Here is a 27,935-nt window from a genome sequence, read left to right as displayed (position 1 = left end):
AGATGGTTCTGAATTGCAGCATGTAACGTGATTGTGTGTAACATAACCACGTCAGTGAATGAGAAACAGTGTGTTGTTATCAAGGAGAATTGCCTCACTTTAATCCTCGTACCACTGAAAAGGTTAATGAAATAAATATTAGAGTCAGTGGTGTTTAGAAACAGCTGAAATTGTTACAATTGAACAAAGCTCCAAGGGACCGATGGAATTTCATCAGATTCTACACTGAATTTATGGCACAGTTAGTCCCTCTTCTAACTATAATCTATCGTAGAACCCTTGAACAAAAAAACGTGCCCAGTTCTTGGAAAAAAGCACAGGTCACACCCATCTACAAGAAGGGTAGTAGAAGTTATCCAAAAACTACCATGCAATATCCCTGACATCGATTTGTTGTAGAATCTTAGAAAATATTTTGAGCTCAAACATAATGAGGCATCTTGAACAGAATGACTCCTCAATGCCAACCAGCATGGATTTCAAAAATATCAATCACGTGAAATCCAAACTGCACTTTTCCCACATGACATACTCAAAGCTTTGGATCAGTGTAGTCAGGTAGATGCAGCGTTTCTTGATTTCCAAGAAGCATTTGACTCAGTACCACACCCACACTTACTGTCAAAAGTGTGATCATATAGGGTATCAAGTGAAATTTGTGATTGGACTGAGGACTTTTTAGCAGGCAGGATGCAGCATGTTATCTTGGATGGAGAGCCATTGTCAGATGTAGAAGTAACTTTGGATGTAACCCAGGGAAGTGTTTTGAGACCATTGCTGTTTATGTTGTATATTAATGACCTATCATACCATATGAACAGCAACATCTGAATTTTTGCAGATGATGCAGTTATCTACAATGACATACCGTTTGAAAGAAGCTGCTTAAATAGAATGATCACATAGGCTCAGTAGTGGGTAAAGCAGCCAGTTGTAAATCACTCTACGAATACACTACGATTCCCTATGCATCGCTCACTTAGGGATCATGAGGATAAGACTGGAATAATTACTGCACGCACAGAGGCTGTCAAACAATCATTCTTCCCATGCTTCATACGTGAATGGAATGGGGTGAAACTCTAATAGCTGGTACAATGGAATGTAGCCTCTGCCATGCTCTCGTGGCAGTTTGCAGATAACCGATGTAGATGTAGTTTCAAATTCAAATTGTTTGCTCACACAGGGGAGTACTCTCTCCCTCAGCATGACAATGCCACACCACTCACAAGTGCTGCGACATTTGCAACAATCCATTGCATTGGGTTCACTGTCTTCAAACATCTTCCGTAACTCCAGAATGAGATTTTCACTCTGCAGCGGAGTTGTGCTGATATGAAACTTCCTGGCAGATTAAAACTGTGTGCCGGACCGAGACTCGAACTCGGGACCTTTGACTTTCGCGGGCAAGTGCTCTACCATCTGAGCTACCCAAGCACGACTCACGTCCTGTCCTCACAGCTCTACTTCTGCCAGTACCTCGTCTCCTACCTTCCAGACTTTACAGAAGCTCTCCTGCGAACCTTGCAGAACTAGCACTCCTGAAAGAAAGGATATCCCCCAGGCTGTGGCTGAGCCATGTCTCCACAATATCCTTTCTTTCAGGAGCGCTAGTTCTGCAAGGTTCGCAGGAGAGCTTCTGTAAAGTTTGGAAGGTAGGAGACGAGGTACTGGCAGAAGTAAACCTGTGAGGACAGGGCGTGAGCCGTGCTTGGGTAGCTCAGTTGGTAGAGCACTTGCCCGCGAAAGGCAAAGGTCTCGAGTTCGAGTCTCGGTCCGGCACAGAGTTTTAATCTGCCAGGAAGTTTCATCCTTCATAACTGTCCAGACTTGGCTCCATCCAGTATTCACCTGTTTCCAAAACTTAAAGAACACCTTCAAGGACTTCACTTTGATAGTAATGATGCAGTGCAAGCAGAGGTGAGATTGTGGGTCCATCAACAAAGTCAAAAATTCTACAATGACAGTGTCAACAAATTGGTTTTTGTTGTGACAAATGTGTTTGTCACCATGTACAGGGAATTTTATATACCCTGGACACCAGTAGAGGAAGAAGTTTATCCTTTACAGATCTGAGGGCTTGACAGATTTTCTTTGTTGATCTGAAAACTGGTCTGGCATTATGTTTCTGTAAAATCTTACTGATCTAATAAGATGCATTTTTTTTATCACTGTCCCTAGGACTTTTATTTGGTGTCAGAGTTCTATTTACTCCTTTCCTGAATAGTCATTTTTCTGGAAAGTCTGCTTCAGATGTTTCAGTTCACCATGTAGGTGTCCTGGTGTGCAAATTCTTTTGGCTCTGTTGATGAGAGTTTTCATGACACCCCTATTTTGTGTGAATGGTTGTCAGAGCTCTTATGTAAATATCTGTAGCCAACACACCAGTGGCAGACAAGACACAGGGAAAACAACTCACCTGTCCATCATCCTCGCTCGCTGCCTCCTCTTCATCTTCTTCATTCTCTGTTTTAACAATATTGTATGTGACAGGCCCAAGATAATCTTCTGAAGGTGAACATTCCTGAAACAGTTGAAAGAAAATGCTACATAAGACAAGAGATAAGATACAAAACACACTTTCAAGCAAAATTACAGAAAAATAATGAGGCCACTTCCTTTGGTTTCAGTCTAACAAACGCCTTTGAGGAAGTGATTCCTGCTATGAATATGCTACTGTACAAGCACCATACAACAAATGTATTGAACAACACTGCTGCTGAAATGTAAAACCACTACAGTTTATTATTATTATCATTATCTTCATCATACAGTGTACTGTCTATTGGCACATTCCCAGCAATACTGCTGTCCCCATTTGATCCTGTTCCAGGCCAACTGTTCTATAGTGTAATTTCTTATTCTTTTCATTTCATCCAGCATTTTTGGGATTCTCCTTACTATGTTGTTCTGTCTTTCCACTGCACTTCAATAGCTGTTTGAATTCCTTTCCCTCATAGTGTACATCCCATCCAGTCATGTTCCCTTTTCTTAACCAGGTTTAGGAGAGGTCTTTCTTCCTTTACTCTTAGCAGTACACGGTTGTTACCACCAATATGAAGTATATATTTGAGTGGTGCCTCTTCTGTTGTACATGCCCAATAGAACAGACACCACTCATGACGACATTGCTGGTGCACACATTTATATGAAATAGAGAATGGGGAAAGAAAGGAAAGGAGTGGGGGAAATTCGTGAATTCCAGCCCTACAGGGTATTGTGGAATGCAATAATGAAAGTTGAAAATTTGTTCCGGACTGGAACTCGAACTCTAGCTTCTCATGAGCAGTTGCCTTAACCACTTTGGCTATCTGGAAACAATCCCTGACAAACTCAAACGTTCAACTTATCATGCATTGCAATGCAATGTCCCTTGCCCTCTAACCCCTACTCACAAATTACGGATTCCCACAGGAGTTCAGATGATGATAGTGCATCCAAACTGAAACAAGGATCGAGAGTTCATCACGCTCTTACATAAATGTATATATTTGAGAGATGTGTGATCTGTCAGACATGTCCACCAGAACAGATGCCACTCATGACGATGCGGCTGGTACATAACAAGACACCACTCAAATATATACATTTCTGTAAAAGTGTGAGACAATCAACACTCATTTCACTGCGGATGCACTAATATCATTTGAACTTCTACATAATTTGCGAGCAGGGGATTAATGGATGAGAGATGATACAGTGCAGCATGTGATAAGCTGGAAATTTGACTTGATTTGGGACTGTGTCCATACGGCTGAAGCAGTCGAGGCAACAACTCACGAGAAGCGATAAATCCATGTTAAAGTCCAAGTCCAGTACAAATTTTCAACTTTTGCCATTGCACTACCACACTGCCCTGTGCAGCTGAAAGTCAAAATTCCTGCCCATCCCTTTCCTTTCTTTCCCATTCTCTGTTTCATATAAAACCAACCAGATGGACATGTTCGGGTCACCCTCAATAGTAAAAAAGATATTGCAGCAACAGTTTCATAATGATCCACAAAGCCACTTTACTGCCCATCGACTGCATGAGAAATTTGTGCACTTCGAGTCTGTGACTAGTGACTGTAAAGGAAACAGTGGACACCCAAAAAGGATTTGGCTGGAAAATAATGTTGTAAATGTTTTAGACAGAATGATTAGGAGTCAAGGAAAGTCATGTACAAGATAAGCATCAGAAACAGGAATCTCATGGACAAATGTCTTAAGAATTCTCCAGCTTGAAATGGGAGTGAAGCTGTACAACATTCCAATGATACAAGCCCTATCTGACACTGATAAAACTGCTCATGTATAAGCTGCAGAAGTGTTATGAGAAATGATACTCGCAGAGTCTAATGTTGCTCTTTATGATAAATGATGCCACATTTCATGTCTGTGACAATGTGAATAACCACAATTCAGTCATTTGGAGAGCAGACAATCTCCATGAACTAAGAGAGCACACTCAATCCTATCCAAAAGTTTAACATATGGTGCAGTATTTTTAGGTTTGATGTACTTGGTGCATATTTATTTAATGATCAGACCACAACAGAAGATTCTTACCTGGATATGTCGCAGAATTTAACTGTTGATAATCTTTCCCTTACAATCATAACATTATGTTACTTCCAGCAAGATGGTGCACCACCAAACTATTTCTTAGATGCTCGACATTATCAAGATGAAATATCTGGTAGACACTGGATAGGAAGAGGTGGACCTTTGGCCACTCACCTGATCTGACTTCGTATGATTCCTGGTTATGAGGAATGGTGAAAGAAAATGTGTATGGTGCAAGGCCTACTGACATTAATGACCATAAAGAACACATAACACAAGTTGTCCACTCTACACCTAGGGAAAAATCTGAAAGCACTATGGCTTGTATAGTGAAAGGACTACACATGCATTTAGAACCAAGGAGTATAGGTCGAAGAAGTGCACTAATTTCATTTGGACTTGTGTTCGTGGAGTGTGAACTTCTATATTAAAGCAAAATAAATAAGAATAAAATAATAATAAATAATGAAATAAAAGTTAATTCCATATAAGGGTAACATCTTTTTGGACAACTCTGTATTTCACTATTGTTCAGCTTTGTTCACCAATTTTATAGTCTCCAGTCTCCTCCAAATCCACATCTTAAATACATCAATTCCGTCTATTTCGTTGATTGTCCAGCTTCCACAACATGAAGAAAACCACTCCACATGAAGCAATTACCCAATTTTTTTTAATTCTGTCCCAAATTTTCTGCAACATTAGAAATTATATAAAAAACGCTTAAGATCTGCTAATATGTATTGAATGCATGGTAATAAAACATCCAAATTATTGTTAATAAACCTTTCTTTTTCTGAAAAGCTTGCTTTGCCATTGCAATTCTTGATCTTATTTCTTTTTCACTCACCCCATTGTCAGTTAACATGCCCCCCAAATATCTGTACTATTTAACAGCATGTCACCTGGATGTTGATGGAATGTCACACAACATCACATAACAGTGCATTTACCCTTGAGAGAATGTAAACACAGCATCGTATTGGTTGGCAGTAACGGATACAGCACTATGTGCAGCAGTAGGTGACACTGTAGCATACACACAAAAAAGGGGGAGAATATATATTTTTTTCTTTTGGCTTTTGAGGTCTCTCAACCAGCAACAGATGTCAACCAACAAGTTTTCTGCAGCAGGATATTTCGTACTAATCCCGTGGAGGTCCTAACTTGCTCCCACTGAACGGGAAGTGCAGTAAGTCAAAACAGGTGAATTGAACCTTGCATTCTGTTTTTATCGTAAGTTTTTGATATAAAAATTTTAAAAAATTATTGTATTTGCACATCCTTCAGAGGGGTCAGAAAAAAATTGCTTAATATCTGCTACTGTCTTTTGAATGCATGGTAATAAAACATTCAAATTCACAATACTGATTTGTGTATTGACAGTGTTCAGTAAGATGTAAGCATGTTTTCTTTACTAAGAGGGTAAAACTACTAGAAGGTGCAGTCATGCCTTTGCTGAAAGTTGATAACTTCACCAGTTTTCAACACTCTGCACAAGACTACAATGTACTACTACTTTTAAAAAATGCTTATATTGCATCTCAATGTACAATCATTTATTGTATTACAAAATGGAAATATTGCTCATACGTACAGTTCGAGACAATACCATTAGATTCTGACATTTTTAACAGTTCTCTAGAGTTCTTCTGTCATGCTGTGATGTCACTCAGCATTGTCATGCTGCTTACTCGGTGGTGCACCAAGCTACTCCAAGCTGGGATGCCAAATCGTGGAACAAATAAAAGCCCTATGCAGGTGCCACAACTTGTGGAAGAACTGCAATCACTGTCCCGCTTTGAAGATGCATGGCATCCATCCGTATAAGCATTACATGCAAAACAGATGACAACAACCCACAAAAATGTTTTCTATTAATAACTACTAAACTATTACATGGTTTCATCTATCATGACTGAATTTAAAGTAACAGAAATACTGTTGATGATTTCAATTGTATGGGCATTAGACCATGGTCAAAGGCATGTTTCTGTGCCTAATGTTTCGCCTCCTAATTCTGGTATTATGAACCCACAACGTTATGGTTTCAATACAACATTTATTTATTTATTTATTTATTTATTACAAAAGGGACATACAACTTTGAGTATAGAATGCAGATCAAGTCAGAGGTAATTAATACTGTCTGAGTGTCTATAACTTACAAATATCAAGTTACAACATCCTCCCAACCCCGATTAACTTCTAGAGCGTTTATCAGTTGAACGGGACACGAGCTTATGGACCCTTCCAAAGTTCATTCATATCTTCCCATCTCTTCTCTCATCAAGATCTATCTTGGTTTTCCTCAACATGGTGTATATACAAACATCCTTCTGTAGGAGAGTGACATCACCCCATCTGGTGCCTTCCTGACCCATCCTCGCTCAGTGAGTTTCATCGAAGATTTTGACCGGCATTAGGTACTCTTTCTTCCACCTGCTCCAGGAACGTTCTACCACCTTCTGCTGTCACTGAAACTCTTTGAACAACTCCCTTCTAACTGGTGGTTCTGGACCTGTGAGCAGTGTCATTAGTTGATCATTTACACAGAAATGGGCAAGTGTCAGTGGTTCAGATTCCTCTGCCCCTCAAGTAATTGGTCTCAAATTTAGTGCTGCTTCTATGCTGACCTGGATTGTGTTGAGACTTCCTTCATCCACCTGCAACCATTCTAACACTTTCCTCAGGAAGAGTTTATCAGATCCTACCATCCATTCCCATCACCCTCCCCACCAAGGCACTTTTGGGTGATGAATTTTCATTTGATAGCTCAGTGAGTAAGGTAATCATATATATTGCTTGCACGAGAACCTGCCAGAGCTCTTTCAGCTGTGTGTGCATGAGATGGCAGGTACTAACATTTTCAGTGTAAATTGTGCAGGACACTCCTGATCTTCCCACAAATATTTGTTGACATATCTGAGCACAGTTGCAGGTGCAAGGCGCATGTTGTACGACATGCAAATAGATCAATACATGCCTCCTTCATAATATATCCTTGGCTGAGGTATGACGGGCCAACAAAGGCTGATGTACAATGGGCCAGTAACTTCAAATTGTTTCACTGGTAAGACACATTCAGCTTATAATGGAACCTCTGTTTGTAGCGCTAAGTGAACCTTCACCACCTTGCAGAGTAGGCACCTGTATAGAACATGTTCATTTGCTTGTTGAGCTCTAAGAATCCAGAGTTCTTATCTCAATTCAGATAACACTCTGTTTACTATAATGTGATGCAGGCGAATGCGAGTCTGCTGCTTCAGTAAGCAGGTGAAATGATGCAGTCCATCAAGAAGTACTGGATGGTGTCTATCTCTGGGTAGTTCTGCTAATGCAGGTATCCACTGAGACAAACGAGACCATTATCCGAGAATGGCCTCAAACAAGGTATCTTATAATTTTATGGCAGATGCAAATTTTTGTACAAAGAATGCAGTTTGGCCGCGAAATTTTATTGTTGAACAACCTGAATACAATAATTACGTGCTTCATGCAAGTCTAATGCAGTGAGTTCTCCAGATGTCCTATTTTCTTCCATTAACTGTTGTCTGAAATGAAGTATCCTCCAGTATTTCACAACAGTTTGTAATAGTTACTATACTATTAAAATAGGGAGTGCTGTTTTTACCATGAAGATTTGGTCTGTTAATTTTTTTTTCTTTTCTGGCACGGGATGGTCTTTTGTCTGGATAAATTGTGGCCACTGTGTTCGGTTCTTTATTTGCCAATCTGGCCCATGGAACCATATAGTAACATGCTGTAGTTTGCAGTTATACCTTCAGAGAGCAGACTGGCTGGGTTTTCCGCACCAGGGCAGTGTCTCCACTACGATGGATTCATTAGTCTTTGTATTTCCCCACCACTGCTTGACGCAAAGACCTTCCACTGATTATAGGCAGCACACTGTCACATGACTCAAGTCATAATTCATAGTCTTACAAAAATACTGTAGTCTCAAACCAAGGAGTGTTACTAGAACTTCCAGCCATAGAAGAATTATCCTGTTCATGGGAGCTAGCTTCTTTTTGCTGAAAACTAAGTGGACTGATACCATGTCTGCAGTGGTGCACTCTAAAAAGGACTGCTCCAAAGGTCTTTTCTGATGTGTCACACAATACACGGACTTGTGATTCACTGTCTTCAGGAACCCCAAACTATTGGGGCATGTGTATGTCAAAACAGATCGCAAAGTTGGTACCCACATTTACCAGTGTTTGCCAGATCAAGAGGTTACAGCTCATTTCAAGCAATTCATCTTGAACAAATTCCCTGGAAAATTATTTTTGCTGCGATGGACACAGGGAACAACAGACCCGATGGGTCATAGAATCTAGTGGTGCTTCAACATACTTCTCACTTAGTGGCACGACATTCTATGACACTGTTGATGACACTACTGTGAATAACATTGTACGCGTCAGTCTGCATTTTCCAGTGGACTCCCAGTGCCTCCATTTTTGCAGTGTTTATGCACCTTTTGAGTGCCGTATCTCAATCAGCTGGCTTCAGTGTGTGGTCCACTTTGCCATTGGCAGGCTGTTGGGTCCCAAGAGTGCTGTAAGTTTGTAATTCAAATCAATCAGTGCACTGAATAAACTCTTCACAAGTTCTTGCCACATTAAAGCTGTAAATCTAAAGATTTAGACATTACCACCATCTTGATTGTCAGGAGATTAGTTTTCGGTAAGTCATTAAGTATCTTAGTTGGCTGAATTATGTCATGGAGACATGAGAAAGTCACAGGACTTCCGTACACTGCCAGAGATTATATCAATGTCTATCACTGAAGAACATCAGCAATGATGCTGATGTCATTATATGGTGGAAGAATCAATTGATTTCCCTGTTGCCTTTGAGCTTCAAGGACCTGTTTCTAAACACCACTAATGGTGTAGCCATTGCCTCAGTTAAAGTTTTTGTTGCACATTCTGACTGTGATGGCTTTTTTCTGACAGAATAGCAATCGACAGATGGATAGGATAATATTTCTGTTTTATCAAACACAATTGTACACTATGTGACCAGAAGTATCCGAAAACCTAGCTGAAAATGACACAATTTCACAGCGCCCTCCATCACTAATACTGGAATTCAATATGGTGTTGGCCCACCCTTAGCCTTCATGACAGCTTCCACTCTCGCAGGCATACATTCTATCAGGTGCTGGAAGGTTTCTTGGGGAATGGCAGCCCATTCTTCATGGAGTGCTGCACTGAGGAGAGGTATCGATGTCAGTTGGTGAGGCCCGGCACGAAGCTGACATCCCAAAATATCCCAAATGTGTACTATAGGATTCAGGTCAGGACTCTGTGCAGGCCAGTCCATTACAGGGATGTTATTGTCATGCAACCACTCCACCACAGGCCGTGCATTATGAACAGGTGTTCGATCGTATCGAAAGATATACTTGTCATCCCCAAATTGCTCTTCAACAGTGGGAAGCAAGAAGGTGCTTAAAACATCAATGTAGGCCTGTGCTGTGATAGGCCATGCAAAATAACAAGGAGTGCAAGCCCCTCCATTAAAAACACGACCACACCATAACACCATCGCCTCCAAATGTTACTGTTGGCACTACACACACTGTCAGATGACGTTCACCGGGCATTCACAATACTCATATCCTGCCATTGGATCACCACATTGTGTACCGTGATTCGTCACTCCACACAACATTTTTCCACAGTTCAATTGTCCAATGTTTGCACTCCTTACACCAAATGAGGCATCGTTTGCCATTTACTGGCATGGTGTGTCGCTTATGAGCTGCCGCTAGACCATGAAATCCAAATTTTCTCACCTCCCACCTAACTGTCACAGTACTTGCAGTGCATCCTGATGCAGTTAAGAATTCCTGTATGATAGTCTGAATAGATGTTTGCCTACTACACATTACTACCCTCTTCAGCTGTCAGCAGTCTCTGTCAGTCAGCACGTGAGGTCGGCCTGTATGCTTTTGTGCTGTACGTGTCCCTTCACATTACCACTTCACTATCACATCACTCAAGAGGATGTCGTTATCAGGAGAAAGAAAACTGGCGTTCTACGGATCGGAGCGTGGAATGTCAGATCCCTTAATCGGGCAGGTAGGTTAGAAAATTTAAAAAGGGAAATGGATAGGTTGAAGTTAGATATAGTGGGAATTAGTGAAGTTCGGTGGCAGGAGGAACAAGACTTCTGGTCAGGTGACTACAGGGTTATAAACACAAAATCAAATAGGGGTAATGCAGGAGTAGGTTTAATAATGAATAGGAAAATAGGAATGCGGGTAAGCTACTACAAACAGCATAGTGAACGCATTATTGTGGCCAAGATAGATACGAAGCCCACACCTACTACAGTAGTACAAGTTTATATGCCAACTAGCTCTGCAGATGACGAAGAAATTGAAGAAATGTATGATGAAATAAAAGAAATTATTCAGATTGTGAAGGGAGACGAAAATTTAATAGTCATGGGTGACTGGAATTCAAGCGTAGGAAAAGGGAGAGAAGGATACATAGTAGGTGAATATGGATTGATGGATTGGGGGACAGAAATGAAAGAGGAAGCCGCCTGGTAGAATTTTGCACAGAGCACAACATAATCATAGCTAACACTTGGTTTAAGAATCATGAAAGAAGGTTGTATACATGGAAGAACCCTGGAGATACTAAAAGGTATCAGATAGATTATATCATGGTAAGACAGAGATTTAGGAACCAGGTTTTAAATTGTAAGACATTTCCAGGGGCAAATGTGGACTCTGACCACAATCTATTGGTTATGACCTGTAGATTAAAACTGAAGGAACTGCAAAAAGGTGGGAATTTAAGGAGATGGGACCTGGATAAACTAAAAGAACAAGAGGTTGTACAGAGATTCAGGGAGAGCATAAGGGAGCAATTGACAGAAATGGGGGAAATAAATACAGTAGAAGAAGAATGGGTAGCTTTGAGGGATGAAGTAGTGAAGGCAGCAGAGGATCAAGTAGGTAAAAAGACGAGGGCTAGTAGAAATCCTTGGGTAACAGAAGAAATATTGAATTTGATTGATGCAAGGAGAAAATATAAAAATGTAGTGAGTGAAACAGGCAAAAAGGAATACAAACGTCTCAAAAATGAGATCGACAGGAAGTGCAAAATGGCTAAGCAGGGATGGCTAGAGGACAAATGTAAGGATGTAGAGGCCTATCTCACTAGGGGTAAGATAGATACCGCCTACAGGAAAATTAAAGAGACCTTTGGAGAAAGGAGAAACACTTGTATGAATATCAAGAGCTCAGATGGAAACCCAGTTCTAAGCAAAGAAGGGAAAGCAGAAAGGTGGAAGGAGTATATAGAGGGTCTATACAAGGGCGATGTACTTGAGGACAATATTATGGAAATGGAAGAGGATGTAGATGAAGATGAAATGGGAGATACGATACTGCGTGAAGAGTTTGACAGAGCACTGAAAGACCCGAGTCGAAACAAGGCCCCCGGAGTAGACAATATTCCATTGGAACTACTGACGGCCGTGGGAGAGCCAGTCGTGACAAAACTCTACCATCTGGTGAGCAAGATGTATGAAACAGGCGAAATACCCTCAGACTTCAAGAAGAATATAATAATTCCAATCCCAAAGAAAGCAGGTGTTGACAGATGTGAAAATTACCGAACTATCAGCTTAATAAGTCACAGCTGCAAAATACTAACACGAATTCTTTACAGACGAATGGAAAAACTAGTAGAAGCCAACCTCGGGGAAGATCAGTTTGGATTCCGTAGAAACACTGGAACACGTGAGGCAATACTGACCTTACGACTTATCTTAGAAGAAAGATTAAGGAAAGGCAAACCTACGTTTCTAGCATTTGTAGACTTAGAGAAAGCTTTTGACAATGTTGACTGGAATACTCTCTTTCAAATTCTAAAGGTGGCAGGGGTAAAATACAGGGAGCGAAAGGCTATTTACAATTTGTACAGAAACCAGATGGCAGTTATAAGAGTCGAGGGACATGAAAGGGAAGCAGTTGTTGGGAAGGGAGTAAGACAGGGTTGTAGCCTCTCCCCGATGTTGTTCAATCTGTATATTGAGCAAGCAGTAAAGGAAACAAAAGAAAAATTCGGAGTAGGTATTAAAATTCATGGAGAAGAAATAAAAACTTTGAGGTTCGCCGATGACATTGTAATTCTGTCAGAGACAGCAAAGGACTTGGAAGAGCAGTTGAATGGAATGGACAGTGTCTTGAAAGGAGGATATAAGATGAACATCAACAAAAGCAAAACAAGGATAATGGAATGTAGTCTAATTAAGTCGGGTGATGCTGAGGGAATTAGATTAGGAAATGAGGCACTTAAAGTAGTAAAGGAGTTTTGCTATTTGGGGAGCAAAATAACTGATGATGGTCGAAGTAGAGAGGATATAAAATGTAGGCTGGCAATGGCAAGGAAAGCGTTTCTGAAGAAGAGAAATTTGTTAACATCCAGTATTGATTTAAGTGTCAGGAAGTCATTTCTGAAAGTATTCGTATGGAGTGTAGCCATGTATGGAAGTGAAACATGGACGATAAATAGTTTGGACAAGAAGAGAATAGAAGCTTTCGAAATGTGGTGCTACAGAAGAATGCTGAAGATTAGATGGGTAGATCACATAACTAATGAGGAAGTATTGAATAGGATTGGGGAGAAGAGAAGTTTGTGGCACAACTTGACCAGAAGAAGGGATCGGTTGGTAGGACATGTTCTGAGGCATCAAGGGATCACCAATTTAGTATTGGAGGGCAGCGTGGAGGGTAAAAATCGTAGAGGGAGACCAAGAGATGAATACACTAAGCAGATTCAGAAGGATGTAGGTTGCAGTAGGTACTGGGAGATGAAAAAGCTTGCACAGGATAGAGTAGCATGGAGAGCTGCATCAAACCAGTCTCAGGACTGAAGACCACAACAACAACATATCACATCGGAAACAGGGGACCTAGGGGTGTTTAGGAGAGTGTAAATCTCACATACAGATGTATAACACAAGTGACAATCAATCACCTGACCACATTTGAAGTCCGTGAGCTCCGCGGGGCACACCATTCTGCTCTCTCAGGATGTCTAATGACTACTGAGGTCGCTGATATGGAGTACCTAGCAGTAGGTGGCACCACAATGCACCTGATATGAAAAACATATGATATGTTTTGGGGGGGGGGGGGGGGGGTCCAAATACTTTTGACCACATAGTGTATGTTTGTTCATGAGGCTGCATTCAGCAGATCTGTTGAAATCATATCATTTAATGCGGTGTAGGTGTTCTGCGCAGCTTTGTGAAATTGTCCTTATTGTCTGGTCAATGCAACTGCTACCACATTCGCAAGGTATTTTATACATTCCAGGAACACCAAGACTTTTTGTAGGTCCAAAGAAAGGAAAGAATGTAACTGGGCAATTATCTGCTGATGGCTGAGTATCTCTGTGTTTTTGTTTCTGACAGAAGGCTAACTTAATATCTCAATTGCTGCAGCTGTTCTTCTCAAATATACTTCTTATATCTCTGAATCCAGACATTCCTTGTCATAGACAGATTTTGCTCTAACAAAATGAGTATTTAAAACTGGTTTTTTATTGGTTGGATGATGAAAAGCTTTGTGTACTGAATTACACCTGCATTCCACAAGCCACCAAATGGTGTATGGCAGAGCTTATCCTGTAACACTATCAATCATTTCCTTTCCTGTTCAACATACAGATAAAGAAAGGGAAAAATAACTGTCCATATGCCTCTATATGACATCACTTTCTCCTATCTTATCTTTATAGTCCTTATGCAAAATGTATGTCGATGGCAGTAAGATTGTTCTGCAGTAAGCTTCAAATGCCAGTTCCCTACATTTTCTCAATAGTGTTCCTTGAAAAGAACACCTCTCAACTGCTTTGATGTATTCCTTTAATCTGTCCTGTTGCAGATCCAAAACACTCAACCGGTACTCAAGACAAGGTTGCATTAGCATCCTATATGCTGTCTCCTTTAGAGATGAACTACACTTTACTAAATTTTCTCCGATAAACCAAAGTCGACCATTTGCTTTTGCTAGCACAATCCTCACATACTCTTTCCATTTCAAATCACTTTGCAATGTGATGCCCAGATATTTAAACAACATGACTGTGTCACGCAGGACACTACCAATGCTGTATCCAAACATTACGGGTTCATTTTCCTTACTCATCCACATTAACTTACATTTTTGAACATTTAGACCAAGCTGCCATTCACCACACCAACTAGAAATTTTGTCCAAGTCATTTAGTATCACCCTACAGTCATTCAGCTTCAACATCATTCTGTACATCACAGCATCATCAGCCAACAATGCTTCCCTGGAGCACTCCTGATGATACACCTGTCTCTGATGAACACTCACCATCAAGGACAACATACAAGGTTCTGTTACTTAAGAAGTCTTTGAGCGACTCACATATCTGGAAACTTATTCCATATGCTCATACTTTCTGCAGCATGGTACCATGTCAAATGCTTTTTCAGAATCTAAAAATATAGAATCTGCACATTGCCCTTCATACATAGTTCACAGTATATCATGTAAGAAAAGAGCAAGCTGAGTTTTACGTGAGCCACGATTACAAAAACCACACTGACTCACAGACATAAGCTTTCCAGTCTCCAGGAAATTTATTATATTCAAACTGAGAATGTGTTCGAGAATTCTGCAGTAAAGTGATGTTATGGATACTGGTATGTAATTTTGTGGATCTGTTCTGTTAACCGTCTTATGTACAGGAGTCACCTGTGCTTTCTTACAGTCACTTGGAACTTTGCTTCAGGAGGTAGATTCACAATAAGTTCCAGTTAATGCCATAGCATACTCTTTGTAACACTGAACTGTGATTCCATCTGTACCTGGTGACTTATTTGTTTGCAACTCTTTCAGTTGTTTCTCTATGCGAAGGATGCTGATTACTATGTCATCCACAAGAGACTCAGTGCTTTGGTCAAAGAATGGTATGTTTGTACAATCTGCCGTATCTACACTGATGCCATCAATCTGGCCTGTTTGTGGCTACAAGGTGTAGTTTACATCCTTTCTGGATTTTTGTGCATGTGTTGTTGTTCTTGTTGTTATGGCCTTCTGACCAAAGATTAGTATGATGCAGCTCTCCACTCCAGTCCAAACTGTGCGAACCTCATCTCTACATAACTACTGCATCCTGCATCCACTTTAACTTTCTTACTGTAATTAAGCCTTGCTCTTCCACCATATCCCCCCCCCTCCCCCTCCCCTGTTCCATTAGGACATTAGGAAAGATGTGTCACAATTTCTTTTTTCCCCAATTCGAATCCTAGTCATTAATCATTTGATCGACCCGTCTTATATTCAGCAGTATTCTGTAGACATTTCAAAAACTTCTGTTCTCTCTAGTCTGAACTGCTTTATCTTCTTATACTTCAGCTGGCATGAGTTACTTTACTGCCCATACAGAAAAGCTCATTTATTACCTTTATCATCAATTTTCTTAATGTAATTTTATCAGCATCATCTTACTTGAGTTGAGTACCTTCTATCACCTTTCTTTTGCTTTTGTTGACATTCATGTTAAAACATCCTTTCAAGACACTATCCATTGCATTCAACTGCTCTTGCAAGTCCTTTGTTGTCTCTGATGGGATTACAATGTCATTAGCAAACCTCGAAGATTTTATTTCTTCTCCTTGGACTTCAATCCCCTTTCAAATTTCTCCTTGGTTTCATTTATTGTTTGATCAATGCACAGATTGAAAAACACTGGAGGTAGTCTACAAGCCTGACTCATTTCCTTCTCAACAAATGCTTCCCTTTCACATCCCTTGACTAACAAAATTTCAGTACAGTTTCTGTACAAGTTCTCACTAAGTTTTCATTTCCTGTATTTCATCCCAGCTACCTTCAGTCAACATTGCCAAAAGCTTGTTCTAAATATACAAAAGCTATAAATGTAGTTTCTTCTTCCTTTAATTTGTCACTTATGACTGTCATATGGTCAGTATTGCCTGTGTATTCCTACATTTCTCCAGAAAACAAGCTAATCTTCCTGAAGGTTGGCTACTGCCAGTTTCCCCATTCTTCTGTAAATAGTGTCAGTATGACTTACTAAATTGACGGGTTGGTAATATTTACACTGATTGGCACCTGCCAGTTTTAGAATTGGAATTATTTCATTCTCCTTTAAATCTAAGGGTATTCACCTGTCTCATATATCTGGCACACCAGGTAGAATAGTTACACCATGGAGCTCAATCAATCTGAGAGAATACCATCTACACCACGAGTCTCATTTTGACACAGGCCTTTCAATGTTCTTTCTAATTCTTTTCTCAGTATCATATCTCCCCTCTTATCTTCATCTACTTCCTCTTCTTTGTCTATAATATTATCTTGAAATTTACTTCTCTTGTATAGCCCTTCTACATATTTCGTTCATCATTCAACTACCCCTTCTTTGCTCAGTACTGCCTTGCCAACCAAGCTCTTGATATTCATACTGCTGCTGTTTCTTTGTTCACTTAGAATGAACAAATAAGTAAATAAATAAATAAACATACAAATAAATTACTATTATATGCTATGCAATGTTATCCACAGCAAAATAAGAAGAATAGAAAGATAAAGACACACTCACCTCTTTAGTAAAGCTTAGTGGGTCCTGTGCACTACTGTGGCATTCAGGCATCTCCCATTCCTGCAGACCCTGAAAAGGACACTGAGTTACTCTTGGATGTGATACAATGTCAGTATACACACTTAAGTCATATCATGACCCCCACCCATGTTTCGTCTACAATGTGCAACAAATTACATGTGCAGAGCCAGCTCTAGGTAATTTGGTGCCCTAAGAAGCCTTCTTGGTTACCCAGGCCTGCCAACCCAAAGTTTGGTACAGATTTATTGATGACATCATCATGATCTGGACTCACAGTGAAGAAGAACTCCAGAATTTCCTCTCCAACCTCAACTCCTTTGGTTCCATCAGGTTCACCTGGTCCTACTCCAAATCCCATGCCACTTCCCTTGACGTTGACCTCCACCTGTCCGATGGCCAGCTTCACACGTCCGTCCACATCAAACCAAACAACAAGCAACAGTACCTCCATTATGACAGCTGCTATCCATTCCACATCAAACGGTCCCTTCCCTACAGCCTAGGTCTTCGTGGCAAACGAATCTGCTCCAGTCCGGAATCCCTGAACCATTACACCAACAACCTGAAAACAGCTTTCGCATCCCGCAACTACCCTCCGGACCAGGTACAGAAGCAAATAACCAGAGCCACTTCCACATCTCCTCAAACCCAGAACCTCCCACAGAAGAACCCAAAAAGTGCCCCACTTGTGACAGGATACTTCCGGGACTGGATCAGACTCTGAATGTGGCTCTCCAGCAGGGATACGACTTCCTCAAATCCTGCCCTGAAATGAGATCCATCCTTCATGAAATCCTCCCCACTCCACCAAGAGTGTCTTTCCGCCGTCCACCTAACCTTCGTAACCTCTTAGTTCATCCCTATGAAATCCCCAAACCACCTTCCCTACCCTCTGGCTCCTACCCTCATAACCGCCCCCGGTGTAAAACCTGTCCCATGCACCCTCCCACCACCACCTACTCCAGTCCTGTAACCCGGAAGGTGTACATGATCAAAGGCAGAGTCACGTGTGAAAGCACCCACGTGATTTACCAACTGACCTGCCTACACTGTGAAGCTTTCTATGTGGGAATGACCAGCAACAAACTGTCCATTCGCATGAATGGATACAGGCAGACAGTGTTTGTTGGTAATGAGGATCACCCTGTGGCTAAACATGCCTTGGTGCACAGCCAGCACATCTTGGCACAGTGTTACACTGTCCGGGTTATCTGGATACTTCCCACTAACACCAACCTGTCAGAACTCCGGAGATGGGAACTTGCCCTTCAGTATATCCTCTCTTCTCGTTATCCACCAGGACTCAATCTCCGCTAATTTCAATTTGCCGCCACTCATACCTCACCCGTCTTTTAACAACATCTTTGCCTCTGTACTTCCGCCTCGACTGACATCTCTGCCCAAACTCTTTGCCTTTACAAATGTCTGCTTGTGTCTGTGTATGTGCGGATGGATATGTGAGTGTATATCTGTCCTTTTTTCCCCCTAAGGTAAGTCTTTCCGCTCCCGGGATTGGAATGCCTCCATACCCTCTCCCTTAAAACCCACATCCTTTCGTCTTTCCCTCTCCTTCCCTCTTTCCTGATGAAGCAACCATTTGTTGCGAAAGCTTGAATTTTGTGTGTATGTTTGTGTTTGTTTGTGTGTCTATCGACCTGCCAGCACTTTCGTTTGGTAAGTCACATCATCTTTGTTTTTAGATATATTTTTCCCACGTGGAATGTTTCCCTCACACACAAAATTCAAGCTTTCGTAACAAACTGTTGCCTCATTAGGAAAGAGGGAAGGAGAGGGTAAGACAAAAGGATGTGGGTTTTAAGGGAGAGGGTAAGGAGTCATTCCAATCCCAGGAGCGGAAAGACTTACCTTAGGGGGAAAAAAGGACAGGTATACACTCGCACACACACATATCCATCTGCACATAGTGTGTGTGCGAGTGTATACCTGTCCTTTTTTCCCCCTAAGGTAAATCTTTCCACTCCAGGGACTGGAATGACTCCTTACCCTCTCCCTTAAAACCCACATCCTTTCGTCTTCTCTCTCCTTCCCTCTTTCCTCTTTCCTGATGAGGCAACTCTTTCCTCTCTCTTTCCTCTTTCCTGATGAGGCAACAGTTTGTTGCGAAAGCTTGAATTTTGTGTGTATACATCTTCAACTTTTGTGTGTATGTTTGTGTGTCTATCGACCTGCCAGCACTTTCGTTCGGTAAGTCACATCATCTGTGTTTTTAGATATATTTTTCCCACGTGGAATGTTTCCCCATTATATATATATATATATATATATATATAATGGAAGGAAACATTCCACGTGGGAAAAATTATATATAAAAACAAAGATATTACCTTGGGGGGGAAAAGGGACAGGTATTCACACACACACACACACACACACACACACACACACACACACACACATCCATCCGCACATATACAGACACAAGCAGACACCAGACACAGACTAGATATGTCTGCTTGTGTCTGTATATGTGTGGATGGATGTGTGTGTGTGTGTGTGTGTGTGTGTGTGTGTGTGTGTGTGTGTGTGTTGGTGTTTGTTATTGTTTCTATCAACGTACCAATATAAGGGAAACATTCCACGTGGGAAAAATATATCTAAAAACAAAGTTTCTGTGACTTACCAAACGAAAGCGTTGGTACGTTGATAGAAACAATAACAAACATCAACACACACACACACACACACACACACACACACACACACACACACACATCCATCCACACATATACAGACACAAGCAGACATATCTAGTCTGTGTCTACTGTCTGCTTGTGTCTGTATATGTGCAGATGTATGGGTGTGTGTGTGTGTGAATACCTGTCCCTTTTTCCCCCCAAGGTAAGTCTTTCCACTCCCGGGATTGGAATGACTCCTTATCCTCTCCCTTAAAACCCACATCCTTTCATCTTTCCCTCTCCTTCCCTCTTTCCTGATGAAGCGACCTTGGGTTGCGAAAGCTCGAAATTTGTGTGTGTGTGTGTGTGTGTGTGTGTGTGTGTGTGTGTGTGTAAAAAAGTGTGTGTGTGTTGGTGTTTGTTATTGTTTCTATCCATGTACCAACGCTTTTGTTTGGTAAGTTACAGAATCTTTGTTTATATATATATAAAAACAGAGATGATGTGACTTACACACACACACACACACACACACACATCCATCCACACATATACAGACACAAGCAGACATATTGGTCTTTAAATATGTCTGCTTGTGTCTGTATATGTGTGGATGGATGTGTGTGTGTGTGTGTGTGTGTGTGTGTGTGTGTGTGTGTGTGTGTGTGTGCGCGCGCGAGTGTATACCCATCCTTTTTCCCCCTAAGGTAAGTCTTTCCGCTCCTGGGATTGGAATGACTCCTTACCCTCTCCCTCAAAACCCACATCCTTTCGTCTTTCCCTCTCCTTCCCTCTTTCCTGATGAGGCAACAGTTTGTTGCGAAAGCTTGAATTTTGTGTGTATGTTTGTGTTTGTTTGTGTGTCTGTCGACCTGCCAGCACTTTCGTTTGGTAAGTCACATCATCTTTGTTTTTAGATATATTTTTCCTACGTGGAATGTTTCCCTCTATATATATATATATATATATATATATATATATACACACACCCAGACTAGTCTAGTGAACAGGGGTTGACTAGAGGTTCACGAACTTACACCACTTATTGCCCAAACTGCCAGTTTCTGAGACAAAAATATTCTTTTACAATGGGAAAGAGTTATCCCAACATATAATGCCATACAACATTGAAAATGTGATACTGAAAAGGATCATTGCAATTTACAAAGGCATACACAACACCAAGATCAGTCTTGGAACCATCAATGTAGACAAAGACACTGTCCCCAAGCTGCATGCAAAGTTTGAGAAAGTCACTATGATACACCAGGCCAGTAGTAGTGACCTTAGGAAGTGAATAGAGCCCAAAATGAACACGGACCTCAGCATGAAGCCAGGCTGGTGATGAGCTCGCAGCTATGGGGAATGTGTTAGGAAGATTAAAGCAAAGCTGTCAGAGCAGCAAACAAAAGTGAACTCCGACAAAATAGGCACAGGTCATACTGGGGATCAATGGAATCATCAAAGAAAAGGGAGCGAAGGACGGGTCACCAGGCACATAAGGAAGTCAGCAGCCTCAGCATAACAACGGGACTAGTATAGAAGGCACCAGTGGCTGAACATATCCTGCAATGGTGGATGGTTTTAAAATGATGGATATGCAGATGAATATACGATACATCCATAAGGCAATTTTGAATGGACACGGGCCATGTATAAATGGAGGAGAATGGTCTTAACTGCTCCCCATGAGGTACTGCGTAAAACACGTAGCACACTGAGGAATCGAGTGCAATGAGTTGCCAGAAAAGAGACGTGGGAAGACCAACAGTTTCCTATCCCGTGCAAGTCTCAAGAATTTTGTTACGTAAGCGAATGGAAGAAGTAATGGGCTGAGACATAGGAATGGGGGAAGAAATTCCTGGTGCTGCCAGAAGTTCATGCAGACAGTCTTGTCAGCAAAAATGTGGAAACCATTGTTGATGTTACACAAATAAAGACGATAAAGACATCACGGAAGACACCACTCGAGTAGACAGGTTCATTGGGAGCTACAATACATCACAAAAGTCATCAACGAAAAGAGAGGCTGAGATACCTGCCGAGTGGCAATCCATAATAGGTTAATGGCTATGGCAAATAAGACAACACTGTTCACAAAACTCCAAAGCACCCAGTTCTCTTGAACAAGTGTCCAACAGGGCCAAGCCCCCATGTATCTTAAAAACATGTTCTTTTAAAAATTCCTGGATAAAAAGGTCCAGGTGATCTCGAAAGCCCCACTTGTACATAATACAGAGGAAGCCCACTCTCCAGCATGTGTTATATGCCGTCTCCAAATCAAAAAACACGACTACAGTTTGACACTTCCACAAAAAAATTGTTCATAATATGAGTTTACAAGGTGATGAGATGATCAAACTGCAGAGGAGTGCCTATGGGATCCACCTTGGACTTTAGTGAGGAGATTCCAAGAATCGAGCCACCACACAGCTTACCACTAATCATATGTTCCGTCACATATCACAGAGAGTACTGGTGAGGGAAATTATGTGGTAGTTGGAAGGAAAGTGTTTGTTATTAGCAGGCTTAGGTACAGGAATGACAATGGCCTCACACCAGTGACTGGGAAATGTGCCATCTGTCCAAATGCGATTATATGTATGGAGGAGAAAGCACAGACCCTCAGGAGATAGGTGTTGAAACATCTGAATGTGAATACCATCCAGTCCTGAAGTGTTGACCGGGATGGAGAGAGTGCTCCCTCATAGTAAAAACAGTATTTTTATCTCCACAATGCTGGGAGGTGAAAGATATCTTACTTGCCTCTGCTGCCCATTTAAAAGGGAGGAAGGCACGATGGTAGTGGGTGGAACTCAAAATGTCTGCAAAATATCAGCCGAAGGTGTTGGAGATATCAAGAGGATCTATAATGACCATGTTCGCTACGGTCAGATCAGGAACTGGGGAATGAAGCATGTCCCTGAAAGGCAACACAGATTGCCCCAAACAACAGAAGAGGGAGTAAAATTGTTAAACAAGCTTGAAAAAGGATGCCAACTAGTTGTTTTGCTACCCCTAAAATGTGGTGACACTCCACATGTATCTGTTTATAACAAATACAGTTCACAAGTGTGGGATAGCTTTTAAAAATGGGGAGAGCTCGTCTCTGTGCATGGATTGCATCACGGCACGCCTGAGTCCACCAGCAGATGGAGGCATGTCACAGTGAGGAAGAGATGCAAGGTATGGAATGTTCCATGGCAGTTAGGATAGTCTTTGTAAGGTATGCTACCTGTTCATCAATGCAGGTGAAATGATATTCATTGAAAGTGGACAGGGAGGAGTAGAGCTGCCAGTCAGCTTTGGAAAGCTGAGCCAGTCGATTGGATGAACAGATGGGACAGGCGTCAGCAAACGAATAACACAGGGGAAACAGTCACTTGAATGTGCATTGGAGAACACAGACCATTCAAGGTGGTGAGCAAGCTGAGTAGTACAGATTGAGAGGTGCAAATGGGGAAAAGGAGAGCTCGGAATCAAAACAGATTAGATTGAGCTGGTTGAAGATATCCAGCCTCTCAGACAGGAGCATAGAGAGCTCCAAATGGGATGATGGTCACTGAAGCAGCTGAGCAGCAAAAATGGAGGCGGAAGTTGAGCAATAAGTTTCAACATGTTGCCCTGGTGACAGCAGAAGACAAGAGTGAGTAGACATTGCAAAGAGAGAAGGTGAAACTGGGAAGGGAAAGACAGGCAGCAACACCTTGAAGCTGGGTGTGACTATAGATGAGGACTCGAATGACGAATGTGGCTCCCCCATGACCTGGAGTCACTGCCTTAAGGGGAAGGCCAAAAAGCACTGAAGTGAAGTGTGGGAGGTGAAAGTAATTGTGAGGGCATAATTTTGTTTCCTGGTGGCAGAAATCAACTGGACAGCATTATCGGAAGATGAACTTAATTCAATCCTATTGGATCTGATGCCATGAATGTTCCATTGGAGAACACATCCGATGATAGAAAGGAGATAGGTCACATATGGGGGAAGTCCCCATGGTGGCTGTTGAGTGCCAGAATTCAGACTCACACAATGATCAGGTTCAGAGGCTGGAGTATCCTGGTCCATTAGTTCAACTGAGGTGTAGGTATTTGCCTTCAGTTAGCCAGCAGTGGTGGTTAGTGGTGTGGCCCTGTGAAATGGAGCTCAGATGTGTGATGGCATCGCATGGTGACATTGTTGCAAAAGAAAGCCAAGGTGGAGAAAGGGAAGACCATTTACCTCTGATTGACTGCTTAGAACCTTGGCAAAGAAAGTCATCGCAAGAGTACTCCTTTTTGGATTTCTGTGCTTCTGTTTGCAAGGCATGCAATTTTGCTAATGCAAGCAAAGGTTTATTGGTATAGTGTGCACCTGCAGCAGGTGAAGATGAAGGTGTGAGCTTTGAGCTGGACAATTACACAACTGTGGGCTAAATTGGAAGCCACTGCATAGCCATGTCCATCATCGGCTGGGGTGTTGCAAGAACTGTGCCATAATTGTCAGAGGATGATGTACAACGTTTGTGACTAGCCAATATTTTCCGAGCAATGTGAGCAATGACATTTTCCTTCAGCCGCATCTCCTGAAAGTCTCTCTAATTGAGTTAGATTGGACAGTCACAGGAGGAAGTGGCTTGAACATCCTTCCAGTTGACACAGTGAGGGGATGGAGGTGGATACACATCCTCACGAGTGTCCCTGCTGCAGGTTACGCATTTGGCTGCATTTTCACATGATTCTCGTATGTGGTTGTAATGCTGATATTTGTAGCAACACATGGGATTCAGGATATATGGCATGACAGTATCATAGCCAGCCCTAATTTTTGATGGAAGTACCACACGGTCAAATGTGAGGAACAGAGTGTAGGTTGGCACTAATTCTTTATCAACCATTTTCATGATGCTGTGAACTGCGGTCACTCCCTGGTCAGCGAGAGAGTCTGTTATTTCAGCCTTGGTCAGACCATCAAGCAGCCAAGTGTACATGACACCACAGGAGGAATTCAGAGTGCAGTGGGCCACTACTTTAATGAGATAACTGTGAAGAAGTGTTGTATTAAGCAGTTTCTGTGTTTGAAAAGCACTATCCATCTCCAAAAGCTAGGGCAACTGAGGGCTGGACTTCACAGGACCAGTAATGGCATTTACATCTTTGTGAGTAACAAATGGATTAATCGCTGTGAAACTGTGACCATCTTCTGTGCACAACACAGGTGGTATCAGGCTGCAGCTGGGAAAGGCATCGATTCTTCCATCTCAACCAATTTATGTTTTGAGATCAGGAACTCAGCGCGGAGAAACACCCACAATTGCCATTGTCTCAGATGGTGCACACCTTCCTGCTGGGAGATCCCCAGATGAGGCTCACCTGCCTTAGGTGATTGTTCATGCCTCACATCACACCTCCCAGACTCAAGACAGAGGGACCAACTGGCATAGAGGAAGGTACCAGCTCAGGCAATCACTCCCTCCTGGGCCTGACCTTCACCAGGGGCACATATGAGACTTACTTTTCAACCCGGGGCTGGGAATTATGCATTACGCAGTCATCTTTTACATTTCAAACACTTGGGCCACCCTTCAGGAATGCACAGGAGAAGAAAAGGAAAAAGAGAGACCTTGACTGCTAACTTGGAGGAAGGGTAAGAAAAGGAAGGACAAGGAAAGAAAGATGAGTGGAATCCATACACAGTTTTACCAAGAACTTCAGTTTCCCAAAGAAGGGAGGGGAAAAGACAAGCAGGAACACAGAAATGCAGCACGGAAAGAGAAGCAGTGCTGCAAAGGCTCTCTTATCTTGTATTTGTGTTCCTTACACAAGATGTATGCTGGAGGCAGGATCATTCTGCATTCTGTCGCAAATGCAGGTTCTCTAAACTTTCTCAATAGTATTTCGCAAAAAGAATTTCTTCTTCGCCTAAGGATTCCAATTTGAGTTCATGTAGCATTTTGGTAACACTTGATCAAATTTACTGGCAACAAAACTAGCAGCACATCTCTGAATTGCTATGTCATCCTCCTTTAATCTGACCTAGTGGGGATTCAAAACACTCAAGCAGTGCTCAAGAATGGGCCACACAAGTGTTTTGTATGTAGTCTCCATTGTAGATGAATTACACTTTCCTAGAATTCTCCCAATAAACTTAAGTTGTCCATTTGCCTTCCCTATAATTAACCCCACAAGGCTTGCTCCACTTCAAGTCACACTGCAACGTTACATCTAGATTCTTAACATACATGACTGTGCCAAGCAGCACACCACAAATACTAAATCAAACAATGGAAAATCCAGGGCAGAATGTAACAATATTATGAAAAGTTGCTACTCACCATATAGCAGAGATGCTGAGCCACAGATAGATATCCCCACCCAGTTGCCACTCCCATCATGCACTGGTGCTGTTGCTCGCAGTGTGGTTTCAGTTGCCTGAGACTGCAGTTGTATGTGTGAGTTGCATTTGTGTGTGTGTGTGTGTGTGTGTGTGTGTGTGTGTGTGTTAAAAGCTGAAAGCTTTAATTGTGAGAGTCGTCTTCTTATGCCTATCTGTCACTCAGCATCTCTGCTATATGGTGAGTAGCAACTCATAATTTTATTACACACCATTAATACTGTATTTGAACATTATAAAATTGTTTTCCCAACTCATCTGGATTAATTTATATTTTTGCACATTTGGAGCAAGCTGCGATTCATCATACCAAATAGAAATTCTATCCAAACCATCCTGTAATGTTATACAGTCACTGAATGACAACACTTTCCAATACACTACAGCACCATCAGCAAACAGTTGAAGATTGCTGCTCACCATATCTGTCAACTCGTTTATGTATATAGAAAATACGAGCAATCCTTTTACATGTCCCTGGTGCACTCCAGACAATATTCTTGTCCCCGCTGAACACTGGCAGTCCTGGACTACGTACTGGGTTCTATTACTTAAGAAGTCACTGAAACACTAACATATCATATCAGAAGATCTATTCCACAAGCTCAGATCTTAACAGTTTACAGTGGGGCACTGTGTCAAACACTTTAGAGAAATCTAGGAATGTGAAATCTGCCTGTTGTCCTTCAACCATGGTTCACAGGATTTTATGCAACAAAAAGACAAGCTGAGTTTTGCAGGAGCAAGACATTTGTGGATGGAAATCTTGTGTTGATTTGTGGATGGAAATCTTTATCTCTCAAACAAAATTTAACAATGGAAAATCCAGGATGAAAAAGACAGTCACTGCTCACCATATAGTGGAGATGCTGAGTCGCAGATAGGTACAACAGAATGACTGTCACAAAATAAGCTTTCGGTCCAAGATCAAAAATAGATCACACATACACGCGAATGTACACGTGTGTGTGTGTGTGTGTGTGTGTGTGTGTGTGTGTGTGTGTGTGTGTGTGTGAGTATTTGACTGTAATTTTGTGGGTCTGTTCTTTCATCCCTTTTATACGTGGGAGTCACCTGCCCTTTTTTCAGTACCTTGGGACTTTCCGATGAGTGAGAAATTCATAATAATTGCAAGCCAATCTTGAAAGCACACACTATAAAACCACACAATGATTCCATTTGGACCTGCCACCAAAGACGCTTTCAATTATTTCAGCTGCTCCTGGAACACTAGGGATGACTATTTCTACATCCTCTGCATGGATGTTAGTGCAGCGATCAAACTATGGTATGCCTGTATGATCATCCTGCATGAATGACTTTTTAAATTCAAAATTTAATAGTTCAGATTTCCTGTTGTTGTATTCTACTGCTGCAGCAAATTGAAAATAATCCTTTGATCTGCTTAGCAATTTTATGTAAGAGCACAATTTTCTATAATTCTCGGCAAGATCTTTCACTAACATATGAGTGTAGAAGTAGTTGTATGTTTTGCGCTTTGATCTTTTTATAGAGATACAAATTTTTACCATTTCTTTCTTATTGACACCTCTGTTTTCTCTTTTAAATAAAAGTGTCAAAATCTGCAATTTCTCAGTATTTTCTAAATGTTGTTATTAAACTATGGTGTGTCTTTTCCACCCTTAATCTAAGTTAGAGGTGTCCAAGACATGGACCATATGTGGCCTAGATAGTGAGCAATTATTACACAATCGGTAAAAAAAGAAAAAA

The 27,935-nt window shown here is 41.5% G+C and overlaps 1 protein-coding gene across 4 annotated transcripts in view; it reads right to left on the bottom strand.

Annotated features, from left to right (window-relative positions):
* The window catches only part of LOC124717057 (zinc finger protein 501-like), a 295,897-nt gene that overhangs the window by 190,585 nt on the left and 77,377 nt on the right, over positions 1-27,935 (bottom strand). For all 4 annotated transcript variants that reach the window (XM_047243738.1, XM_047243739.1, XM_047243741.1 and 1 more), the window contains 2 exons: positions 17,178-17,246; positions 2,420-2,524 (listed from right to left, as the gene is read on the bottom strand). In XM_047243738.1, the coding sequence (XP_047099694.1) occupies positions 2,420-2,524; positions 17,178-17,246 (174 nt within the window). The remainder of the gene's footprint in view (positions 1-2,419; positions 2,525-17,177; positions 17,247-27,935) is intronic.

The sequence above is a fragment of the Schistocerca piceifrons genome, chromosome 9 (genome assembly GCF_021461385.2).
Source record: "Schistocerca piceifrons isolate TAMUIC-IGC-003096 chromosome 9, iqSchPice1.1, whole genome shotgun sequence".
NCBI classification, from domain to species: domain Eukaryota; kingdom Metazoa; phylum Arthropoda; class Insecta; order Orthoptera; family Acrididae; genus Schistocerca; species Schistocerca piceifrons.
This window is presented reverse-complemented; position numbering and strand designations above follow the sequence as displayed.